This window comes from Semicossyphus pulcher, unplaced genomic scaffold (assembly GCF_022749685.1).
Source record: "Semicossyphus pulcher isolate SPU_LCO1_2020_fin unplaced genomic scaffold, fSemPul1.0.p SCAF_13, whole genome shotgun sequence".
NCBI lineage: Eukaryota > Metazoa > Chordata > Actinopteri > Labriformes > Labridae > Semicossyphus > Semicossyphus pulcher.
In genome coordinates this window covers 14,745,197-14,758,161 of record NW_027211637.1, presented here as the reverse complement: position 1 = coordinate 14,758,161, position 12,965 = coordinate 14,745,197, and the positions used below count along the sequence as shown (strand labels likewise).

The window sequence follows — 12,965 nt, the reverse complement described above, 5'->3', positions numbered from 1 at the left end:
AGGTTGGAGGAAGGGAAGAACAAGGGGAAGAAAATGGAGAGGTGGTGGTGGTGGAGTTGGAGGGTTGGAACGAGAAAGATCGGAAAGGGAGGGAGGGATGGAGAGAATGGGAAAACCAGAGGTGGGCTTGTGGGTTTAGGGAGGTGATGATTTGCTTGGCTGCGTGTGCTCAATCTCCTCCCCAGTGACATAACAGAACAATGTACTCTAAAGGCTTTAAATATCTTCACCCTGACCTCATGTTTCTGCACAAACACACACACACACACACACACAGCTATGAGCCTGGAAAGAGAGGAAGTTAAACTGTCTGTCTTCCATTATTAGAGACTTTTTCCCTTCTTCCATTTTTCCATCTGCTCTGTTCTTCTTTCCTCCCTGGGTGGTGTCAGGGCCGGTGCAGGTGCCTCAGCCTGTTTGTGCAGTGCAGTGTAGCCGTGTCTCTAATAAAGATGGCTGAGGCCAATAGGATTGTGTCGCAGTCCAGCACCCCAGCCCGGCAGTCTCCTTAATGTTCTTTCAAAGCACCGTGCCGGTCAGTTGGGCCCGTGTGAAGGCACAATAAATATTTTACTACATGAAATGAAAACAGTATTTTGCCCTTTTCATCCCTCACCTCAGCGCTGGCCTCACTTTCTGCCATTTTCTCCCACCCCTCCCCCCTCCTCTTTTTCCCCTTCCCTCTGTGCTTTTTCATTGACTGGGTCTGGAGAAGCTCTCTTCTCACCTCAGTGCTGCCACTTGCTGGTCATGTGAGGGATTACAAGCCTTTGTTCACATGCACTTCATATAAAGACCAGTGTGTGGCAGCACTTACAGAGTATATCATTGTAAAGTGATACAATACCTGTGCATGAGCCTGATACTTTATTAAAATCATTAAGGTATTGTCATTAAGTGAAGAGAACCCAGAAGGCAGAGATTTAAGACTCATCCCTCCCCCTCATGGCTCTTCTCTCCCCTCACTGCCTCCAGCAAACGGCCGTCCCACTGTTTACTTTATTAAGGCTCTAAATGCTCTGCAATCCCTTTTTAATTGACTCGGTCTCTCTGCGTGCGTTTTGGCATCAGCCTGTGTGAGTCATAAACAGCGCTTCTTCACAGCATCGCTGTTTACCAAGAGGCCGGTTTGTGACGTTGTGATCAAACAAAATGATGTCTGTTAATCATTGTGTGGGGTTGTTTTTTTTGCTCTCCTGCTCACACTGTGTGTCTCTCTGTGTTGCAGAGTAAACGGGACCATCTGCTGATGAATGTGAAATGGTACTACCGCCAGTCAGAGGTGCCCGACTCCGTGTACCAGCACCTGGTGCAGGATCGCAACAATGAGAACGGTGAGATTGCCTCCCTGAAAAGCATATATACAGCACACACACACACACACACAAAAAGTAAGTACACTTACTTTCTCTGTGACACAACACTCAATTTCTCCCCTTCACACACACACACACACACCTGCCTCAGCTCCTCAAGCTGCTGGGAGATGTAAGAGCTAGCTGTGAATTGCATTTCAAACAGAAGCCAGAAGATGGTGTCCCGGGCAGCGGAGCCAATCCCGTGGCTCCGTGCTGTTCCCCCGGTAACACTCTTTCAGGCCAGACAGCAGCACTGTCAAGTGTTAATAACCCGCGGTGTCATGTGGCCCTTGAGCGCAAACTCTCAACACCATCAGTGCCAGTGGACTCATCACACTCTGACACATCCACATCCACAGGAACATAAGCGCGGCCGCTGCTTCTCAGACGCTGAATATCAAATCCTGATGACTGAAAGGTCAAGGAGGAAACCAGATATTACTTTGTAATAGTTGGAATATTCTGTGAATGGATTTTACAAATAGCCTTTTCGGATACTAATAAGTTGTATTGTCTAATTCATATTCAATTAAGAAATATGAATAATTAAATGAATAATTGATTTTATATTTTGATTTGCTCTTATACATCCTCAACGTGTTCTCAGTCCCTCTTTGACTCTCACATGAATTATTGTTCCAATAATGTGAACGTGAAAGTGTTTGATGTACTCGGCTGCAGGCAAGCAAGCATTCAGTGTTCTTGCTAAGAACAGTGTCGTCTTATAACACATACTTTCAGCTTTTTTCAACTATAACTTCTTAATCTTGTTGCTTATAAGAATCTTTCTATTCAAAGTTGCACGAAGCAGTCTCACAACACTCACACTGACCTAATCACACATCCTGTTATCAGTTCTTGTTAGCTCCAAGCTTTTCTCGGCTCAACATATTGTATATACTGTGTAAAAGCAGCCTTTTAACCAGAGAATACATACAGTACACTATCACAGTTCTAGCTGAACCAGGTGATATGCTGTTTTTCTGCACTGCTATAATATAAGTATCTGTTGTTTCAGAGGGAGGGCTTTAGTTTCGGTGTCACTGAGGTTATCAGCCAAACCCTCTGTATGCTGATCCCTCCTGAAGCAGCCTCAGCGTTGCAGCGTTCGCTATCTGCAGTCCGTCCTTGCAGCAGGGACTCAGGATTATTAGAATTGATGTCACAAGGCTGGAGCGCAGCGGGCACAGCTCGCAACAACTCGGGTCGTTTGTCAGCGACGAGTGCTGGCTCGACTTGGTGCTGCTGATGTGTCTTAACCCCCGCAAGGGTCATTTCACTTGAGAACTGAACATTATGTCCTCCCCTTGGGGGACCACACGTTATTGGTTTTATTGAATTATGTGGCATAATATTGACCTCCACAGAGCTACTTGTTACTGTGTACGCAGAACTGTGCTCATGATTTTATTAGTGAGTTGATACCACCTTACTTTATCTCTGTTCCCTTTTTGTCATAGATGAATGAGTTTGTTTGGCTTCTGCACTATATTTAATATTGTTGCATATTCAGTAAACTGTGTGTCTGTTCCTGCACAGACTCTGGCCGGGAGCTGGTTATCACAGACCCTGTGGTCAGGAGTCGAGAACTCTTCATCTCTGACTACGTGGATACTTATCATGCTGCTGCTCTCAGGTAAACAAACACACATGTACAAGCACACACACACACACACACACATGCTAGGCGCTCTATTATAGATTGAATCTGCTTTAAGTAACAGTGTACATTTATTTCAGGCTCCTTTTATACTCAGTGTCCACCCCTGAGGGTCCAGAATAACGTGGCTACTGCAGTTTTTGCATTTATAGCACAGAACCCCTGTTAATAATAACCTCTTAGCATAAACATTTAGCAGTAATTTAGCTCAGAAAACTAACTGTCATGTCGGACACCAGTCCCTGTAATCAGTCTGAACAATTGGCATCTAGGCCTTATATCTTTAAACAGTGAGACAACGCTATAAACTTGATGTTAATAAAGTAGTATCTCTCTGTCATTGGTTTAGTGCCATTTTACCACCAATTAAACCTTCAATCAAATCAGTTTTTATATACTTAAACAGGCATATGAATGTGATTTAATGGAAACACAACTGTTGTAAAATACTTGCTGCTGTGATCCAGAAAGACTCTTTACTTCAGTGTACTCGATCAGGAAATGAAATTGGCACTAGCTTCCTGCCAAATACAGGTCAAACGTTGGCTGTGATAGCTAAATAGTTTCAGGTCCCCTGCATCTTTGAAGAAAGGTTTTTGAATATAAATAGATATATTATACTATATTTAAATGTTTTTCCTTTCCTTAGGAATAGTCTTGGATTAAGTCCTGTGATGTATTCCATAGTTTTAATGTCAGATACTATTGACTCTTTTCATTTCTAAAGCGTTCTCCATAGATTTCAGAAATGGAAGATAAAAAACTGAGTGGTTAGTGGAAACATTTAGTGACCTGAGAAAAAAAACTTCAGACCCCACACTATATTTATCCTGATGTAACTGTATTTTCTGCCCAATTTCATCATTGTTGTAGTTCTCCTGTGTTTCTATCAGCTTTCCAATGCTAAAGAAAACATGTTTGTTCTATTTCTATGAAATTCACAAATTGAAATGTAGTCCCTGTGTTTCTGATGTGAGCAGCTGCTGTAGAAACAGACCGGCTGTTTAAAGATGGGCGGTCTTCCATTAAAACATGAGGGGTGGGAACAGCAGGGTAACTCACGATACGATACGATACGATACGAGAAACGTGGGCCACAATGACGATAATATCACAATACAGTGATTCTGAGATAATTGATATAAAGACAACCATATAATCATACAACACGATATCTGATTAACTGAAGAATACGAAATACCCCTAAAAAGGTAAAAGTGCAGGATTAATGTATTTATACACAATTATACAGTTATGCAATTTGGTGTCAGTTTCACAGAGTTTGACACAAACTGAGATAAAACAATGAACGTGTTTTCAGTCTGTAAAATCAATTTACAGAACTATAGAACAAATTAGGGCTTTGGATTTGAAAGTGTCTGGGGCATCTCTTAACTTCTTTTCACCGCTGTCTGACATTATCCCGCTGTCTTCTTCTTCTTTTATCCTGCTGTCAACTTCTTCTTCGGCCAATTAATTTCCGTTCACGTTACCATCATTCATGTAATAAGCGCCACCGTGAGGAGTCATGACGTATTGACATGATGAGTCAAAATCGCAGGGAAATCTGTTGTCTAGAGCACAGTATATTAGTAAATAAAATATCGATATTTGGCACCAGCCTTTCGATAAAAAGTCAGGATGAAGATATATTGCCGATCTTTTGTCCCACCCCGATAAAACACATTATTAAATGTCTGCATCGACTCCCCCAAACACACACCTGTCACAACATGAGCCTCCACAGTGAAACTGAACTCTCTCTCTCTGTGCTTCATGTCAGGAGAAAGTGATACAGGCTTAATCATTTTCTTGGTCTGACATCAGATATTATGAGTTCATTCTGTGTTTCCTTCGTCTGTCTCTTCATCCATTCCTGTCTGACCACCCCTCCCACCTCTCCCACTTCCCTTTTCCTCTAACCAAAACCATCTGTGAGAAGCTCAGCGGAGGGCAGCCAAAGCCACGTCTCTCACAAACCACTGATTTCAGGGCAAATTAGCCGCACAGAGCACCCTTTGATTTGACTTATTCTCCAGGCTTTAGATAAACGGGAGGGAATTCCAGTGGGATGCTGTAATGCCGCAGCTCGCTGAAGACAGCCCTCCTCAGCGCCCTTTAATCTTTTCAGCGGGAGGAAGATACTGTTTCTCTGCGAGGCAGCCCAGCTCCGTGTGCCTGTGATGTCTGTTATTTTGATAGAGCCAGACACCAGGGTGCTGGAAACAGGAAATGGTATCAAGATGTGGTCAGAGATGCGGCCCTCTCAGCTCAGTGGGGGGTAATCGTGCCGGTAGGGGGACACACAGGTTGAATTCCCGTCCAGATCTCTGTGGTGTCTGTCTCCCACACCTCACGATGAGGCAGGGCTGACATGTTCTGCTGGTGTTTACGGGTTCAGTAGCCAGAGCCTGATGTCTCACCGTAAAGTCAGCAGGCTCTGACAGGCACAAGATACCTGCTGCTGTATTTGTCACCTCCAATGGATGAACACCCCGAGAGCGTCTAATTAGGCCTGTGTCTGCTCCTGCTAGGGCATCACTTTGTCATGTAGTTGTTGTTGTCTAATAAAGCCTGTCTTCTCTCTCACAGGGGGAAATGCAACATTTCCCATTTCTCCGACATTTTTGCTGCCAGGGAGTTCAAAGCCCGCATCGACTCCTTTTTCTATATCCTCGGATATAACCCCGAGACCAGGTGAGGAGCTATCTGTCCATTCACTTCTTTCACTTCAGTTGATACTGTACCTTTAATAATTCTCACACAGGCAGAAATACTGGGTCAGCTGCCTGCAAAACTGACACAATTTAACAAAGATAGATAATAAAGAAGGCTGCAAATAATGACTGTTTCCCAAATGTATCTTTTCAAGAAAATATCAGAAAAATTGTGAAAATTTTCATCATGAATTCTTCCACCCCCAGAAGCAATCAGTCCTCGCAATTGAAGGGCTAGAACTAAGCTATGTTCAGCATTATTATATTATCACTTGAATGAGTCAAACAATAAAGAAATATGAATATATTATGATATATTTACATTTTCTGTAGTTCTGACAGTAAATAAGTTAAAATTTAATGGGCAAGTATTGTAGCCATTAGTTACACCTGAGAGGTATACTGATTTAATAGAATTAAATGTATATAAGACAATAGGAACATGGTGGAGTAATAAGTAATATACCAATAATTACCAAAAATAGCTCCCAAGTAGGATTTAATATTGTTTGACTGAACCATTTGGCAAAATCAAAGTTTCATCAAGTTAAATACTGTTATGGTTTATGGATTTTAAAGTATTGGTGATTAACAAGTACTTTTTCTTGGTTTCATTTTTACATGCGCTGTCTGCTTTCCATGCTTTGCTTTCAGTGTTATGTCTAATGATGCTTTCTGCTCATTACTGCTGTCAGTGTTATCTCTGCACAAAGAATGATCCTAATGTGGTGTAATTAAGGAGAATGAGCCTGCGAAGACCCCCATGGTTTGATAATTGTTTGGGTGTCTGTTGATATTTGTCAAATTACAAGTTTGAATTAGTGATCTTTAACATTAGAATTTAAGGAGAATGGAAAATCTACATAAAGCTGATTAATGGTGTTTAAAGCGACAAGTAAGAACATGACAGAGAGAATGAAATCCATTTAGCTGCTTCACGTGAAGCTTCTCCCTGCTGTTTTGAATTTGGTGTTGATGTTTACAAAAATGTAATTTTTATTTATTTATTTATTTATTTTATTTTATTTTAAAATAGAAATGCATCAGTTGCATTGTGAAATTGTTAAACAGCTTTTATAATAAGTGTCATGAGTCCTGAAGACATGCACAAAACCACCATGGTCGACTGGTATTATTTTTTAATGCAAAAGAGCAGTAGATCATAGCTTGTTTGCAGTTATACTACAATTGAAATATCTAGGAATATTTCTATCCAGCTTTAATGTAATATTAAAACTATTCAGCTTCTCGTTATACCATACTAATTACCTTTGTATAGTTTTTGTTTTTCTAGTTGAGACTTGATTCTAACCTAAATATTCCTAAAATTTATGGGACATGTTTGGTTATTGCATACTGTATTATTGTTATTACCCACTGCTGGTGTTTAATGGTCTCACGTGTTGCAGTGACGGCTGTCACTGTTATTGGCACCTAGTGTTGAAAGTAGGGAACCCCCTCCTACAGAGCCCTATTCAGTCTCAGTCCCCCTCCCTCCTCCCTCCTCTGCTCCGCTCGTTTGGTATTCTGAGCGGGGTGTCTGCAGCCTTGCAATTTCACTGCTGTTTATTATGGCGCAGACATACGAGGAGAGATGAATTCCGTATCCTGCATGCGTGTCTGTCTGCCTCTGTGTGTGTCTGCGCGTGTGTGCGCTCGTGTGAGGTCGCAGCACATGCTCAGTAGTGTCTACAGAGCAGCGAGCCGAGCTCGCGACGCTGTTACGTGCAGGCTGAGGTCACAGCACAAGCTCAGTGAACACCTCTCCGGAGCGAATGCGTGCTTCTCCATTTTGAGCACCTAGAAATAGGTGGGAGAGGGGAGTTCATTCCTACGAGCATTATACACACAGTGTCAGCACCCAAACCTTAGGGCTCGATGTCAGAAATGGACGATTTGTTCAGTCCCCGGAGGTAGGTTTTGGGATCATATATTCTCGTGCTTTCTCGTGCCGTTATTGCTTGCTGCGCGAGCGGCTGGCTCGTCTTATTTTCACGAGTCTCGTTCCAGCTGTCTGATAAAACTGTGATGTTTGCAAGCTGTCCGCGTCGCTGTCATTATGTTAACGGGCTGTGTTTGTGTCGACGAGCACGAGAGCGACTGTGCACATTGTGTCGGTAGCAGCATAAGTGACATGCATGCTGTCATTGCAGATCACATACCGTTACGTGTTTGCGCCACCTTTGTGGAAAAGCCGTTGTATCGCACATTAATTAACCTGTTACGACTAAAGTCCCGACGAATGCATTACGTCTGCGATGCATCCCCGAGTATAAAGCTGTTAAATTTGCTCCCAGCATGCTTATAAGACCCGGAGAGACTGCTCTGTCTCCATTTTGCAGCTCCTGTTTACAATCGGGATGACATGGCGTATGGAGCGATGCAGGTCTGCACACAAAAGCTCAACCGGCTCTGCAACCAGCTCTGTGGGGTACACGCTGCTCGTCATGGCACCTAAATACCACGAAGTTGAGTTTGTTTTTGCTGCGCTGCAATTATGTCAGTGTGCCACCGACTCGCGCTGTGGTTGGCTGAAATTGATGGAGGGGGCGGGGTTATCCTTGATTGCCCACACAAAAGTAAACCAGCCTGTCACGTTGTTGTTTGGGTTTAATGAGTAAGCCTGTAATTATTTGACAAGATTGTGTGCTAATGCTGAGTTAGATCAGAACTTGTTGTGTGAAACAACTGGGCATGTTTTACATTGTTTATTGTTCTCAGCTACAGGCTTTGTGCAGCTTATTATTACAAGAAGTCAGAATTATTACTAATAACTTTGATGCATGATGTATGCTTTTATTATCCACATTAAGAGACTAGCTTAGGAGTCTTTTTTGTTTACAACAATTATAAATGAGCTACGAACTGTTAAATTTGCTCTATATATTAGTAAGACTTCCAATTGTATCACATGCTTGTCAGTATTGTGCTTCTTCAGTATGGTTTGTCTGCACAAGAATACCTGCAGTCTTTATGGAGGCTTTCTATAAGCTTCCTGCTGCAATACATCTGTATTCTGCCTCCTCTCTCAGGACCTGAGCAGAGTTCCATCTAAATGTCTGCTCTCAGGATTTGCCTGCGTAAAACATGGCTGTCTTTAGACACCGCTCTTATTCTGGCGCACCGGTGCTCATTTGTCATCCTTACAGCCTCCTGCCAAACGTACAGCAGACCTGGCCGGCTGCACATCGTCAGGAACACATTCGTGGAACTTTTCTCAGCAGGAGCACAGATCAGATTCACACTCACTTAGTATCACAAACATTGTTCTGCATGCTGACATAAAATGGTAAAAAACATTAAGCATAGCAGATATAAAGTATAAGCTACTCATATTTCAAAACTTTCCAGCAATTAATAATGCAAGACACGGCTTCAAATAAAGCTTCAAGTGTTATGAAATCATTATAAAACCTTTAAAAACTGATCTGAAGTGCTGAATGATGCTGGACCCTACCATATTTTATCTTTATCAGCCGTAGTCATCACTTTGGGATGTCATTGTCTGCCAAATATTTGTAGTTTTGTTTTGTCTCATCTGCAGAGAATGTTTGTGACTAAATGAAACAAAGTGTTTCTTCATGTTTTGGAGCAGCAGACAGTCCTGGCAGGCCTCGGGTCATTTACTGCATCTGAAATTCAGTTTTTGGCCTGTGCTCACATCTGTGTGTGCCAGTGCTGCTGTCAGCCATAGTTCAGAGCAGCATGGGAGTCTGAGAGGACGTGGAAGAGGAGGTTTGTTGAGAAGGGGGGAAAGAGGAGTTGGGTCTGAATCTGCAGCCGTCATAGGGGTTTTTGTGGTTGGAGGGGCTGTGAAGAGACCAGAGGGCTGTGGCCTCTCAGGTTTCCTCCAGGTCTCCGTGATGGAGTGCGAGCTTCTCTGGGCGCAAATCACGCTGACAGATTCTGGGCCGGCCCCGCGCTCGGCTGTATGAAAATCGGCGCTGTTACCTTGGCAACAGAGGGAATGGCTTTTCAAAAGGAACATCTTGTCATTTTCTTTAATCCGCTGCAGCTGCAGATTCACAACACTATTATTAAATTGCAGTTGCTATGGCTACCAACATTTGTACCAGCAGCCGTTTCAGAGGCTCTCGTCCTGCGTATCCAGAGCCAGCTCCCCCACCTTAACCCCCTCCTCCTTCTTTTAGGGGATTCTGTTTTATTGCTGCAACCACAATATCAGGCCTGCAAATGTGCTCCGCTCAGCTCACTGTGCAGGAGAACAAAGAATATTTTCCTCAGGACATTATTGCTTCAGATTAAAATACTACATACTTTTCTTACATGTGACTTTCCTGTAATCTTTGGAAATTGAAAGCACCTTCTTTGTCCCCTCGCCTGTATTTGATCTTGGTCAGCTCTCACACTGTCCGATTTCTGACCTTCTCTGAGTGATGTTGTAACTTTGTAGTTTTTGCGATTGTTTAGCAGTGTCAACAGGCGCTGGCATCAGATTTCTCACAGCTAGCTTTGAAATGTTGCCAAATCAATATTTAGTTTCAATCTTCTGTCTTTGTCTCTTCTCAGGCGACTAAACAGCACACAAGGGGAAATCCGAGTGGGACCTAGTCACCAAGTAAGTCATTGTACCACACACATCATGCAGCAGTCGATGTTGGGGACCGTTTGAAATGTCGTGCAGCATCTTTGTTACCAAGTTTGAACAGATATGTGGTTTTCATTATCAAAGAGTAAGATAAAACTGGAAGATTCTTGTCTAACCTCACAGATGCTGCTTCCTCTCATTCATGGTATCACTTGATATTAAAATGAAACAGGTTTTGTAGCAGCATTTTGATATCCTGCCTTTTAGCTTTACTTCAAATGTCCCACAAAACAGCTGATAATAACATGCTAGTTTTTTCTTTGCTGTCATGCTGTTCTCTAAAAGCAAATAAATATTTTAAATGCAGGACATCTGAAACTTTCTCTTACAATGTAAAATAAAAAAACAGAAAAGCAACAATTTTATTAGGTATTAATACCAGAGTGAACTATGACAGCTTCTTTGTAAGTTCTGCTGGAATAAAGATCCTTTAAATTGTTTATGTAGTGATTTACTTAGAGGTTTGCATTAACTTTGCATGCTAACATTCTGTTGTGTTTACATCTGCCAGCCTTAGCTGTCATTAAACTGTGCCTCAACTTTGTCTAATAACTGTGTAAACTGCAGCTTAAATATATCAATAGTTAAATCTTTAAAAATCTCTGACTTCTCACGAGATAATCTTGTTCATCTGAAGTGTTGCACAGACAGAAAGTCATCTGAGTCCTGCAGTTCCATGTTGTGTTAAGATATCGAATCTTTGTGAGTGTAACTTGTCCCCATTCCCCCCTGCCAACACCCGCGGGAAAAGTTGATGACAGGGGTCTGATAGCTGATATTTTCTTAAAGCTTGTATGCTATTTGTAGTGTGACACCATCTGTCCCTCTCCTTCTCTCTGGACCTAATTAGGCCAAGCTCCCGGAGCTGCAGCCTTTCCCCTCTCCTGGTGGCCAGGCCGTTACCGAGAATGAGGAGCTGGTCTGGATGCCAGGGGTCAATGACTGTGATCTTCTCATGTACCTCAGAGCCGCAAGGTGAGCCCAGAGAAATGCAGCAGTTTAGACCCTCGCAGGGCTGCAAGGTGTACCCGACAAGTTCAAGGAAAAACGATCGCCAACATCAAATGTCTTAATGTGTTTCTGTAAACAACATCAGTCACACTAAATATCTTTTCTATATCCCCAAAGTGGTGTTTTAATGCTGCTTATTAAAGTTACACTTCATCAGATGTATTATGGGATTATATCAATCATCAGTGTTCCCAGAGATGTTGTTGCAGTGAAAGCGATATGTGTTAACAGGTTTCTGTGTTATGTTGTAGTTGGGGGGCCTCAGTGTAATTAATCACAATCTGTCACAGTGACAGACAGTGTTGTAGAAATACCATCAAAGGCTATAATAAGCCTTCAGAAATTCTTTCATGCTTACCGGTATTACAAACGCCCATACTGTGTTGCAGTTGTGTAAATACTAAGCATTATTACACGCTTAATGTTAATAGCAGCTCAGTGAACATGTTCAAGCAAGTACAGAGAACATTATATGTGCTTTTTTTTAATGAATACACCACAGTGTAGTTATCTTGCTTTATAAGTCTACAAAAAAAAAAGATTTACTGCAGTGTGTTGGATGGCAAGGAGAGAAAAGAAATAAACTCATCAGCTACATCTACCTCCATATAAACATCTGACAACTGACTGGGAAAGAAGCCAATCGTAATATCCTGGAGGTTGTCGTCACATGTTTGTGTCTGACCTATAATCTAAAACCACAAATTATTAAGTCAATTATAATATGGAAAGGTCTGCATGTTCTTACATAGGAGAATCTTCAAGCATCACCATTTTACTTGAATTAAATGACTCCAACTAATACCTAATTTTCTCAATATTTGCCAATTACTCTTTTGAGTGATCAAGTAAAAGACTAATCCTGCACATCAAGTCCATTTATCACCAAGGTAGCTAGTTTGGTTTTAAAAGGAACTATTTCTTTGCTTGCTTTCCCCAAATGTGTGCTGTAAGGTCACTGTGTATTAGATGGCCTTAATGCCAGTAACCATGATGCAGTTGCCAGTAATAGTTTACACCTGTTTATGTGTGAATTAAGACACTTTGATTACTAAATTAAAATGTTTAAAGTTTTGTAAAGAAAATAAATATACATGGAAATTATAATCAGTTACCTGATGTTGTAACAGATCTGTTAGCAGGTCCCTTTTTTTGTACTGATTTTATTTGTTGTGTCCACAGGAGCATGGCTGCCTTCGCAGGGATGTGTGACGGAGGCTCAACAGAAGACGGGTGTCTCGCAGCGTCTCGAGATGACACTACATTAAACGCACTTAACACTGTAAGTATGCAGCATGTCTATAATACTAAAAAACAAGCGTATGTGACGGTAAACACGTTTTGTTTGAATTGCCGGGGTTTAACTGTTGTTTCAGCTACGAGCCACCTCTACCATGATGGGCACTGATAAAGCCCCCCTGAGCCAGTAGAGTAGCCCCCTGTAGTAAACCCAGCCTCAGAGGCTTACAACACATTAGGCGTAATGAGAGATTTGTCAGTCACATTGGTAATGAATACCGAGGAATCAAGCACAAGAAAGAGATTAGAATCATCATAAACAGGGCATTTATATTCTGACTCTATAAAGTGGAAAATGAACATAGCGGGCA

The 12,965-nt window shown here is 42.0% G+C and overlaps 1 protein-coding gene across 1 annotated transcript in view; it reads left to right on the top strand.

Annotated features, from left to right (window-relative positions):
• Positions 1-12,965, top strand: part of rerea (arginine-glutamic acid dipeptide (RE) repeats a) — an 87,636-nt gene that overhangs the window by 48,391 nt on the left and 26,280 nt on the right. Inside the window, exons 4-9 of the mRNA XM_069659684.1 lie at positions 1,229-1,334; positions 2,898-2,994; positions 5,611-5,715; positions 10,266-10,314; positions 11,195-11,319; positions 12,538-12,637. Coding sequence (XP_069515785.1) covers positions 1,229-1,334; positions 2,898-2,994; positions 5,611-5,715; positions 10,266-10,314; positions 11,195-11,319; positions 12,538-12,637 — 582 coding nt within the window. The remainder of the gene's footprint in view (positions 1-1,228; positions 1,335-2,897; positions 2,995-5,610; positions 5,716-10,265; positions 10,315-11,194; positions 11,320-12,537; positions 12,638-12,965) is intronic.